Below are 12,078 nucleotides of genomic sequence, written 5' to 3' on the forward strand. Positions count from 1 at the left end.
TCGATATATATTTGATTAAAATAAAAATTATTTGGTTCTTCTCAATACGAGATGGTGATTTATTTCGGAAGGGAGGCAGTAATTTTTTTTTCACTTTAAAGCGAGAAAAAGCGTAGCGTACACTCCAAACGCTGTAGTGCTCTTCTCAGCTAAGCAACCAGGCAGGCAACTGCCAACTGAGCCGCTGATCAGGGCTGTTTTTTTTTGGCATGGTTTCTGCTGGTGTGACAGTCTACTGAAGATGTTCTTAGAGACTACTGCATTCTTAGAGACTACTGCATCATGTTCGTTTAGTTTATAAGTCATATTTTTTTAGCCAACGAATATTATTTTTCTCTCACAACAAATCAGCCAATAGTATTTTAAGCCATGACTTATCCGCCAAACGAACATAGCATTTGTTTTTTTTGTTTTATATTCTATTAATGGTCGTGTATAACGCCTTACTACAGAGACCATACCTTTAATAATTATCCAAATAAATCTTCCTTCGTTCAGGGAAAAAAAAACATTGCACATCGTCTGACTGTCAACATACACTGCACCTCGTCTTCGTCAGTCCATTCATTCTTTTGGATGCCGCTCCGAGATGAGCAGACACAGGCCACGGATGAGCGAGGTGAACACCCAAAGGCTACGGATGAGCAGATGTATTCAGCGACCTACGGGCTACGGATGGGCAGGAATCTACACAACATCCATCCATTTTTTTACTTGAGAACGGCATCGACGCTCCATCGACCAAACCCGTTGAGTTGTGCCGATGGTTGAACATGCGTGCTTTTCCAAATCATTATTTTGGAAAGAAAATAAGAAGAAGGAAAAAATATAAAGAAAGAGGGAAGGAAAAAAGGGTTAAAAAGACATATAGTTCTTCCGTAATATAATAAGAGAGAAAAGCCTTGTTATGGCCGTTCTTTACTTATCTGCCAGGCCAGGATAGCTTAATGGGCCGACTTCAAGGCCCAACAGGATGATACGTCCCAATTTCGCTTATATTTCTATCAGTTGCCATTGCCATTAGCCTTAGTTGCCGTCCATTATTTAGTACCACACAGTGCAGCCAAATTGGGGGAGTTCGAAACGGGCATACAAAACAAGGGGGCTCCTCATTGTTTAACTCATACCTTTCTCGGCCTTTTGGCTAAGATCAAGTGTAGTATCTGTTCTTATCAGTTTAATATCTGATATGTGGACCATGTGTTCACTTCAGTATTAAATTTATTTTCTGTGGGAGAGAATCCATTACAATGGCTTGCCATTGGGGTTCTCGAGTGTCGCTCAGCTGTTGCACTATTGGCAGAGCTTGGCACATCCCAACCAAATCAAATCAAGAAATAAAATTTCATCTGTATAATATAATATAATTGAATCTTTGATAAAAAGTAAGTGTTATAAATCTTTGATAAAAAATAAATGTTCATCCTAATTGAATCTTTGATTAGGAAGATCTCGCTTATCTAAAGACTTCGATTGCTGCCTTGTTCCAAGCGAAACAAAAAATTGACTGCTTTGGGGGGTGTTTTGTTCGAGTTTGAAATCCCACTGGGCTGGTGTGTAATTACTCTGTCCAGATCAGTTTGCCGGCCATTGTATACTCTGTTCTGGACTTTATGGTAGCCCATATAGATACTTGGCCCACGAAGAGCAAACCGACCCAACCGCGACTGGATCACTCCACGAGGGTCCGCTCCTACGCCGCCCGTGCCACGGCCCAAGCCATCGGAGGTGTACGGCTTCGTCGGATCCATCACCACCGTCGTCGCCACAACCGTTCTGCCTCGCCTGGGCTTATTCGCAGTCGTTGACCGGCGCGGCCCAGACGGTGGCCGCAGCGGTTCGGGCGAGCGCGCGCAGGCGGCCGGCTGTGGATGCGCGACTCGGCCTTTGACGCGGCCCGCAAAGGGAAGAGGGGCCTGTAGACGTGTCCGGTGTCCCTGCCGTTGGCGGTGAAGAGGTAGAGACCGGAGGAATTGACGGCCTTGGCGGCGACGGCTTGGCTGGAGCCTTGGAAGGCGGAGATGGACGAGTAGGTGAGGAAGGCGGACGAGGTGGAGGAGGCGTATCGTTGTGTGTGAGGACGTGAGCGGATTCCCGAGGAGGTGCTGCTGTCCCGGGAGCAGTACAAGACAAGAGACGAGTGTCCAGTGGACACGAGGCGACGAAGTGGGGTTGAGGACACGAGACGAGGAGAGGAGTGGAGTGGAGGAGGACACGAGGTGGGTTCCGGCCGGCCCACTCCCAGGATATACCGCCACTCCCCTTCCCTCTCCTCCCTTCTCCGCCACGAGTCATCCGCCGCAGCCATGGGGACGGAGACGGAGCATCAGGACAGCAGCCTCCAATACGACGGCCTCGTGGTGGTGCCAGCGCCGCGCCCGCGCAAGGGGCTCGCCTCCTGGGCGCTCGACCTGCTCGAGTCCCTCGTCGTGCGCCTCGGCCACGACAAGACCAAGCCGCTCCACTGGCTCTCCGGCAACTTCGCCCCCGTCGTCGAGGAGACCCCGCCGGCCCCAAACCTCACCGTCCGCGGACACCTCCCGGTACCATTTCCATCTCTGATCTCTCCCTCTCTTCTTCTCCGCCAAAGCAACTATTCTCCTCCGTCCCAAAATAAATAACTCTAGAATCTTGAGTAGATTAACCGACTTTATAGGTACTTTTGAGTTTTGACACCAAAAAAGTAGACTATGAAAATATATTATTTATATATCACTCCTAGAAGTTGATTTATTTTGGGACCGAGGGATTAATATTTCTACCACTACATGTATGTATCGTCAAAATACGTCATTTTTGTGTGTTTCCTTTGTTTCCACACTAAAATTTCCTTTCACAGTGTCACGAATTCTGATTCTCAGGCTCCTTGTATAAACAAACAAAAACATTGACCTGTGCTGTTGTGCGCCCTTTAACCAGACCCAATACAATACTCCTACTAGTACCTTGCCATGACACTGGTAGTCAACAGGTATGAGTATGAAACATTGGAGCACAATACTCCTTTTACCAGTAGATGTACTCTTCAAGTCAACTAAAAACTATCTTAAACTAATGAATCTTAGGCTACAGCACTCTGTAGCAATCACCTTTAATTTAATGAATCTTCCCTTATAAAAGGAACGACTTTAAATGCAATAATAAAAATTGGCTTTCTTTGAGACAACTCCCTTTAGGAATGACATTTTCGTTATGCAGTCATGTGTTTGCTAGATTGTTCATATCTCCTTTTGTTGTCTCACTATTATTTTTTGGACATCTATCTACAGGAGTGCTTGAATGGAGAGTTTGTCAGGGTTGGGCCTAATCCAAAGTTTGTCCCTGTTGCCGGGTATCACTGGTATTGACTCTTACTTGACAACTTCCCTTTTCCTTAGAGACACCGTCGTAGTCACTGCTCCACTTTTCTGTAAAAGCCTAAAAGGTTAAACACCATTTTGCAGTTCCAATCCAAGGGCATTTAATCACATATTGTATAGTGTTACTAAAGCATAAGATTCTACATGGCTATATAATTCCAGAAGGGTTCGTTCATAGATGTGCATTCACGCATCTTCCTTAATTTACGCATAAGTGTGTACTGCTGTGGTTATAGTTACTTATTTGTTTGTAATGCAAATTCCATTCCTATTTCCCAATATTTAAGTGTAAATTTTGTAACTAACTACTTGTTTTTCAATTTTGTTTATGCAGGTTTGATGGAGATGGGTATGTGGTACTTCCCAAAATACCAAAGTTCTAGCAGTACATTTGTTCTGTCCTGCTGCCACTTGTTTCATTCATGTATATTTGATTCTTTACAGCGGCATAGAATTAGAACAATTCTATTATCACAAAATTCTCTTCATACACAATTGCAGCTGGTGACAGGAAAACATAATAAATGTAATGCCCAATGATACATGCAATTGCAGATGAACAATTTAAGACGTAGGTTATGTATTTTGATTGTTCAGTGCTCATCAGAAAAGAGAACATGAAGAAACATAGCTACAACCATGTCCGTAGTCAAAGAATTTAAAAGAATTATCAGGATGTAATGAAGAAAGACAGGCTCATCAGAAAAGAGAACATGAAGAAACATAGTTATAAACATGTCCATAGTCAAAGAATTTAAAAGATTTATCAGGATGTAATGAAGAAAGACATGTGAATACAAAAATGCAAGAGGTCACACTAATATTTCATGGTGCACTAACTGTGATGCCATCTTCATTTTGTCTAATAGGATGATTCATGCCATGCGTATTAAAGATGGAAAAGCTTCCTATGTATCAAGATATGTAAAGACTGCTCGCCTCAAACAAGAAGAGTATTTTGGTGGAGCGAAGTTTATGAAGGTAAAATTACTTGTTTCATTCAAAACCTAAGCATTTTATTAACAAATTACCATTTGACGCTGTAACGCCTACTTATCTCCATCTCCAAAGTTTGTTCTTGTTAGCTAACTAACTAATGTGTGATGTGTGACTAGGGTTCTGAATACATACTAGGCATAAGCTTATTTTGGTCCACCATTTTGCTATGGAAATATTTGTTCTGAAACCAGCTTAGATTTTAATGATATATCCAAAGTTCCAAATCGATGACTATCGTCTTGGGGTATGCTCATTTGTTTTGGTTATTTTCTCTACTTATAAATTGTCATATCTTCATGGCGACTTATTATGTGATGTCATCTTCGTTTCTTTGCTGCTATATTGATGGCATGTTTGAATTTCAGAGCATATTTTATTCTTTGTTATGGCATCAATTAGTAGACAATGTATCATAGAAATGATGTTTAGATCTTACCATCTGACAGTTCAAGGATAATATTGATCCTAAAGTACTAATTCAAACCCTACAACTTTAGCTTTGACCATCAGTGTTATGTGCATGAATTACTGTTCACGCACATGAATAGTACCTTTGTATTGTAGCATGAGGTTAGGGATGTTAGAATATCTATTATTTGTTAAGCTCCCATCTTATCTGGATTTGGTCTGTCAAATTTTTGGAGGCTGCCACCCTTTGTAATTGATCAAACAATGAAGAGTCAATTTAGCTATTTAAGCCTTTCCAGTGTCTAGTCTAATTCCTCTCCTAGTAGCCAGCTCCACCCAGCTGTCCTCCTTTACAATCAGCTTCCTACAAAATGGTGCATGCACGTGATTATTCCCTCTCTCAATTATTTGCAGATTGGAGACCTGAAGGGATTTTTTGGATTGTTTATGGTCCAAATGCAGCAACTTCGGAAAAAATTCAAAGTCTTGGATTTTACCTATGGATTTGGGACAGGTACCACCTTAGCTTATGATGTGTCTGTTAAATATCATGTCTAATTAAGGGCATTGTTGTATGTGACGTAAATCTACAATTGTTTCACGAGCAATTGCTTGTGGGGTGATATTTTGGTTTTCTGATGCCTTCCTTTTTCCAGCTAATACTGCACTTATATATCATCATGGTAAACTCATGGCCTTGTCAGAAGCAGATAAGCCATGTAAGTTCTCAACCCATTATCACATTCTTTTTTGTGGACATTCCCTGTTGGAAAGGCACCTAACTTCTGTGTATAAATAAAATTGGTAAATTTCCCCCCAAAATTTTGCACTATTGTTATGTTCTTGCGGCTAACAAGAAGTGACAATGAAGAAATCATATGCTAAAACCTGTGTGACAGTACAAAAATAAACAATATGTAGAATTCACTATTTGAGATAATGTTCCACTATGCAAGGCATGCAGGGGACACATTGATTCATCTGTGCCATGCAGCTATAGAGGGTAAAGAATATAATAGGAGTTCAGGTTGAAGAAAGATACAAATATGGAAATAATGACAATCAGTTTCATATTCGGCACTGTCTGTATTGATTGTCTGCTCCCCCAAAAAAATTCGTTTATAGTAGGATTTAAATCACCAAGCACATTTACCACAGCAAAAAGACGTCACACTGTGTAAGACAGATTTGCCATAGGAATCTTGAAAATCTTTTCCGATGGCACATTCTGCTTGCAACTATGCAGAGATCACATCCTGATTTTTACACACTATTGCAATCTTTTGTTATCCACAGACCACACACATCCATTGCAGTAATTATGCTAATGCAGAACATGTTTTCCACATTTTTAGATGTTGTTAAGGTCCTTGAAGATGGAGACTTGCAGACTCTTGGCTTGTTGGATTATGACAAAAGGTTGAAACATTCTTTCACTGCCCATCCAAAGGTTGATCCTTTTACAGGTAAATTACATTGGCTCAGTACTATTTCTTGATTTCCCTCTGATTTCTGACAACTTTTAATGTTTGTATTTACCCTCCTTTTAGATGAAATGTTCACATTCGGATATTCACATGAACCTCCATACTGTACATACCGTGTGATTACCAAAGACGGAGCTATGCTTGATCCTGTGCCAATAACAATACCAGAATCTGTAATGATGCATGACTTTGCCATCACGGAGAATTACTCTATTTTTATGGACCTCCCTTTGTTGTTCCGACCAAAGGTGAGCACAGAAAACCTTCTTTGCATTTTCTTTCTGTGCTACTTATTTACATTTAGCTGATGGATGTCCTAGTTGATTCCTATTAATGCAGTCGGGAAATGCTTCAAACCTGTTTTCATAACTAGATCATTATTGTTTTATATTATTGTATACAGGAAATGGTGAAGAACGGTGAGTTTATCTTCAAGTTTGATCCTACAAAGAAAGCTCGTTTTGGTATTCTCCCACGCTATGCAAAGGATGACAAACTCATTAGATGGTTTGAACTCCCTAATTGCTTCATATTCCATAATGGTACGGCGTCTTTAGCTTTCTGCTGAAACTCTTAATGTATGGCCTTTTTAGATTTTTGTCGAACCCTGTCTTCTTTTCTTTCTTTCTTTTTTTGCAAACTTGTGCTTCTACCTTTAGGAGCTTCTGATAGAATTATGTCAGAAGAACAGGACTCAAGCTAGATCAGTTTCCAGTTACTGTGCTTGAGTATGCAATTCCATGTATTTCTTAGTTTGAGCTGATCTTTGATAACATGTGTTGTCACAGCTAATGCTTGGGAAGAGGGTGATGAAGTTGTTCTCATTACCTGCCGTCTTGAGAACCCAGATTTGGACAAAGTGAATGGACATCAAAATGACAAGCTCGAAAACTTCGGGAATGAGCTGTATATACCTGTAATCTTGATCTATATTTTTGTTATGAAGTAATGCAGTGCTTGCCATTTTTCTAATGCTAATATTTTAGGTACGAGATGAGATTCAACATGAAATCGGGCGCTGCTTCACAAAAGCAACTGTCTGTTTCTGCTGTGGATTTTCCTCGTGTTAATGAGAGCTATACTGGCAGGTACCTCTATTGGATATTTTTGATTCAGTTAGCATTGATTCTTTTGTTGGAGTGAAAGCACGATTACTGTCAATTTCATTTTTTTCAATTTTCCTCTGTGGTAGATATTCTATGAACTGAACTTCATTAAAGAATCTAGTTAGATGCTTCCAGAAGCTCTGAGGATTTCTAATTTTCCACTTGTTGAAAACAGAAAGCAGCGGTATGTCTACTGCACGATACTTGACAGCATTGCGAAGGTGACTGGCATCATAAAATTTGATCTGCATGCTGAACCGGAGAGTGGTAAGAAAGAACTTGAAGTGGGAGGAAATATACAAGGCATATATGACCTGGGACCTGGTAGATTCGGTTCAGAGGCGATTTTTGTTCCCAAGCAGCCAGGTGTATCTGGAGAAGAAGACGATGGCTATCTGATATTCTTCGTACACGACGAAAATACAGGGTACTCTATTCCTTGGCTCTGCATCCTCTTATCCCTGCATATATTGCCATTCATAGAAGGCCTGAAGTGTCTAATAGACAATCGTTTTGATGATGTCGATAACTCAAGAAGCCAACATATGCCTCTTGCTCTTAATATTTCAATTTGACGATTGCAATTTGATTCCACATGTGTTCTTGTGGATGCAGGAAATCTGAAGTAAACGTTATAGATGCGAAGACAATGTCTGCTGATCCAGTTGCAGTGGTTGAGCTTCCTAATAGGGTTCCTTATGGATTCCATGCCTTCTTTGTAACTGAGGTAATACCTACTTTTTCTTAGCATCCGTTCTGCAGTATTGTACTTTGCTATAGCATCTCTGGCTATATTGCTGAGAGAGCCTTCAAACAAGGTTAATTTATTGTCTATGCATCAAAATTGAAAAATGCAAAACTGTAAAAGTAGGAGTGGTTATTATTAGTATATTTCAAACTGTGTGGTGGTTTTGAGCTGTATGTTCTGCTTGGTGTTTGGCGACAGGACCAACTGGCTCAACAAGCTGAGGGGCAGTGAAGATACGGATACATCACCTGCAGATTCTGCACACGTGGGTGCACGTTGGAAAATACTGTAGGAGCTAAACTCTGAAACGGCAATGTATATGTGTCTGTCTGGTAAATACAATGGAGCTAGCCTGTGAGCCTGGACTTAAATAAAACTCTTAAAAATCAATGGGTTGATATAAATACCCCTTCACACATGTATGTATAGGACAAGTTGAGGAAGTTTATTACAGTCCTGATTGATTGCAAATTGCTTAGTCTGTTGCATGCTCTGTCTGTGGTGGCACAACTACGTTCACAATAGTACAAGTACGTCATCATACTGCCTCGCCGTCGCCGGACGCCGGTGTAAGATTACAACGATGCAAGCGATTCATCACTCATCAGGCTACTCTAGAGCAACGGTCACAGCATATAGGAGTACTGTACTAGACATATCATAGGCCGTTGTGGTAGGCTCATGCGTCTCCCTGTACCATACGTGAGGCGACGCAGTGCTGGTAGTATTTGGCCTTGTTGTGGTCGGTGATGCCCTGCCCCTGGCTGGCTGGCTCACCAGTCACCACGGCCAGCGCAGCGTGCGGCCGGCGTCCTGTGGGCGGCCACCGCTGCCAGCTCCCCAACGCGCCCGTTTCCCCTTGTCGACGCAGCCGCAGTCGTCGCTCGGGCTTTGCCGCCTTCCGCACCAAGCGCGACAGGATGGACAGGGCTCCGAGGGCCAGCGCGGCCGAGTGCCGACACGGCGGCGCCCGTCGCGAGCAGCCAGCCAAGCCAGCAGCACCGAGGGGACGTCAGGACGAGGAGCAAGGAGCGTCAGGCCAGCGAGGATGAGGAGTGGTCGTCTTCCTCGGCTTTTCTTTTGCACAAGAAGCCGACGTAGGCACATGCGACACGAGAGACCGAGGTGGAAAGGGAGTGGGCCGTACCGCGCAATCAAACGTGAGGGCTGCTCAATGCCAACGCGCGCCGTGCCCAGTGCCCACCACGCCGTCGCCTCCACCGTAGGCGAGCCCATCCAGCAAAGCAGTGGCCCGACGCGGGCCTCGGCACGGCAGCTAGCAGGGCAACCCGACGCCACACACGCCTGCTGTTCCCGTGCACGCATGCAGGTGATGTGCCGCAGCTACCGCGGGGCTCCTATTAAAACCCAAGCACATGCTATGCTACCAGCAAACGCCGCAGCGCCACTGCGGCAGCAGCATCTCACGGCAAGCTCAACTCACCTCACCCCCACCTCTGCAAGCAAAGCTCCGGTCCGGCCTCCGGATCAGGATCACACTGACCCCCGCGAGGCGTGCCGGCGTCCAGTGCCTGCGTCGAGGGAGCCTTGGCTAGCTCGAAACAGCCAGCCACCACCATGCTTGTGAGGAGTGCCTCCACGCCGGTCCTCGGCGCGCTGCACCCCTCCGGCAGCCACTCGCCGGCGGTGTCCTCTCCGGCCGTCCGCTTCCCCGAGTCGCCGGCGGCCGCCTACCACCCACCGCCCATCTCCTGCCACCTGGCCGGGCCCGGATCCGGGTCCGACCACGAGCGCTCGCGCGTCGGCATGCGCCGCACGTGCTCCGAGGACAACCTCGCGTCTCTGGCCGGCGTCCGCGCGGACGACCACCACCACCTCCCTCCGTCCGGGAAGGGGGCGCTCCGGTCGCGGCCAGTGCCGCTCGAGACCATCCAGTCGTTAAGGGGCCGGCAGGCGTCCACCGACGACGAAGATGAGGAGGACTACGATGACGAGGAGGACGCGTACGAGGTGGAGCGGGAGCTGCGCTTCGGCCAGTTCAGCTTTGCCGGCGGCGGCACCGGCAGCACCTACTCGCAGGAACACCCGCTGTTCCTGGCCAGGGGCCTCGGCATCGACCGCCTCGGCTCGGGCCTCCTCAGCGCCGACGGCGGCGGCGCCGGGTTTGGTGGCAGCGATGGTGGCGGCGGCAGTAACTTGGTGGCGTCGGGGAACGGAGGGGACCGCTCCGGCATCGAGATGCACTACAAGAAGATGATCGAGGAGGACCCCTGCAACGATCTCTTCTTGAGGAACTATGCACAGTTCCTGTACCAGGTAAAGCACAAAAGCAAGCACCGGTCTCGTTCCGTTCCTGCAGAGCCGTTCGTTCTAGTGTCAATCTGCTGGGCATGCAGGTCCTCATCTACTTCACCGTATTTTTCAGCGAACGAATAATTTTCTCTAAAAAATCAACATAAACATCAGCTTAAGTTAAATTTAAGTGAAGCGAACAGGTCTTAAAAAAGATAACCTTTTTTTTTGTTTCTGAATTCTGACGGCGGCACCTGCACATTGGGTTTCAGGTGAAAGGGGACTACGGGAGGGCAGAGGAGTACTACTCCCGTGCGATACTGGCCGACCCCGACGACGGCGAGCTCCTGTCGGAGTACGCCAAGCTGGTCTGGGACGTGCACCGCGACGAGGAGCGCGCCTCCAGCTACTTCGAGCGGGCGGCCAAGGCGTCCCCGCAGAACAGCCACGTCCTGGCCGCGCACGCCGCGTTCCTGTGGGACACGGACGGCGACGAAGAGGGCGGCGGCGACGTGCTCAGCAGCTACGTGGGGTTCAAACAGCCTGCGCACTCGTCGACTCTGGCTTCGGCGGCAACCTGAACAGAACAGCCTCTCAAATCGTCTCTGAACTATGAAGTGAATGAATGGAGGTAGCTAGCATGATAGTGGCCTGTGCTCGTCTCTGTAGCTTATCAATAATACTAGCGAACATAGGCCTAGTGCAGCGTATGTCTACTTATGTTTGTTTCAACAATGAGCAAGCAGATTCCATACTCTCTTACGGCCTGTTCGTGTCGTCGTAAATGATCGTGGATTATTTACTGTTGGCTGGTTTAGCATGAGAGAAAAATATTGTTCCAGCTTATAATCCACGATCGTATACGAGCAAACGAACAGGCTGTTAATGTCTCTTTGGGAGCTTAACCTTGATCTGTTGTTAATCTCTCTAGTATGCTTATATTATCTGAAGATGCAAAGCTACTCTGCTGCTATACAGAGAACTGAGAGAAGGTTCAGTTGTGCTATACAGAGTCTGTAGCCATGCAATGATTTTGCGAGCGAGTTCGGGTACTGTGCTGCTGCAGATAATTCTGCCAATCTCTTAATACTGACATAGGCCACATTGAGGGGGTGTTTGGTTCCATGGACTAAATTTTAGTCCATGTCACATCGGACGTTCGGATGCTATTTAGGAGAACTAAATATGAGTTAATTATAAAACTAATTACATAGATTGAGACTAATTTACGAGACGAATTTATTAAGCCTAATTAATCCGCAATTAGCACATATATTACTGTAGCACCACATTGTCAAATCATGGACTAATTAGGCTTAAAAAATTCGTCTCGTAAATTAGCCACAATCTGTGCAATTAGTTATTTTTTTTGTCTATATTTAATACTTTATGCATGTGTCCAAACATCCGATGGGACAGGGACTAAAATTTTCCTGTAGGAACCAAACACCCCCTGATTCCACGGAAACAAATTTGATTGTCCGATAAAGTCCACGTTCGCTTCTCTTATAATTCGTCTTTTCAGCTTGTTTTTTTAGTCGTAACAATATTTTTCTCTCACAACAAATCAGCCGGAACAGTGTATCGGCTTGTTTTTTCAGCCAAGCAAACGGGGCCAAAAGCCTATCTTCATTATTGACACTTCGTGGCAATGCTCAATTCTGATTTCTGAAGCAACGTGTTCATGTCAACGACAATGGAGTCTGAAACTCAATAAA

General features: G+C 45.0%; 2 protein-coding genes and 1 non-coding gene across 3 annotated transcripts; all 3 read left to right on the top strand.

The window, feature by feature from the left end:
• Nucleotides 1-1,123: 1,123 nt before the first annotated feature.
• Nucleotides 1,124-1,320, top strand: LOC136511773 (U2 spliceosomal RNA). The gene has a single exon (XR_010772832.1). It is a non-coding gene; the product is annotated as a U2 spliceosomal RNA (small nuclear RNA).
• Nucleotides 1,321-2,074: 754 nt separating this feature from the next.
• LOC136449502 (carotenoid 9,10(9',10')-cleavage dioxygenase-like) lies at nt 2,075-8,578 on the top strand. Its single transcript, XM_066449549.1, has 14 exons — nt 2,075-2,543; nt 3,270-3,340; nt 3,694-3,708; nt 4,229-4,340; nt 5,181-5,280; nt 5,423-5,485; nt 6,122-6,232; nt 6,317-6,501; nt 6,657-6,795; nt 7,042-7,159; nt 7,240-7,341; nt 7,535-7,786; nt 7,975-8,086; nt 8,306-8,578. Exons 1-14 carry the CDS (start codon nt 2,307-2,309, stop codon nt 8,336-8,338), a joined length of 1,650 nt encoding a protein of 549 aa, XP_066305646.1. The 5' UTR covers nt 2,075-2,306; the 3' UTR covers nt 8,339-8,578.
• A 926-nt stretch (nt 8,579-9,504) lies between these two features.
• Nucleotides 9,505-11,114, top strand: LOC136449512 (uncharacterized). The gene is made up of 2 exons (XM_066449555.1): nt 9,505-10,384; nt 10,633-11,114. Exons 1-2 carry the CDS (start codon nt 9,686-9,688, stop codon nt 10,939-10,941), a joined length of 1,008 nt encoding a protein of 335 aa, XP_066305652.1. The 5' UTR covers nt 9,505-9,685; the 3' UTR covers nt 10,942-11,114.
• The last annotated feature ends 964 nt before the right edge of the window (nt 11,115-12,078 follow it).

Source organism: Miscanthus floridulus, chromosome 1 (genome assembly GCF_019320115.1).
Source record: "Miscanthus floridulus cultivar M001 chromosome 1, ASM1932011v1, whole genome shotgun sequence".
NCBI classification, from domain to species: Eukaryota; Viridiplantae; Streptophyta; class Magnoliopsida; order Poales; family Poaceae; genus Miscanthus; species Miscanthus floridulus.

Excerpts from the sequence above, each read along its gene's own strand:
- LOC136449502 (XM_066449549.1), top strand. The coding sequence starts at position 2,307 with ATGGGGACGGAGACGGAGCATCAGGACAGCAGCCTCCAATACGACGGC. Across the intron at positions 5,486-6,121 it reads GTCAGAAGCAGATAAGCCAT|ATGTTGTTAAGGTCCTTGAA; the intron begins GTAAGTTCTCAA and ends CCACATTTTTAG. Across the intron at positions 7,160-7,239 it reads GAAAACTTCGGGAATGAGCT|GTACGAGATGAGATTCAACA; the intron begins GTATATACCTGT and ends CTAATATTTTAG.
- LOC136449512 (XM_066449555.1), top strand. The coding sequence starts at position 9,686 with ATGCTTGTGAGGAGTGCCTCCACGCCGGTCCTCGGCGCGCTGCACCCC. Across the intron at positions 10,385-10,632 it reads ATGCACAGTTCCTGTACCAG|GTGAAAGGGGACTACGGGAG; the intron begins GTAAAGCACAAA and ends ATTGGGTTTCAG.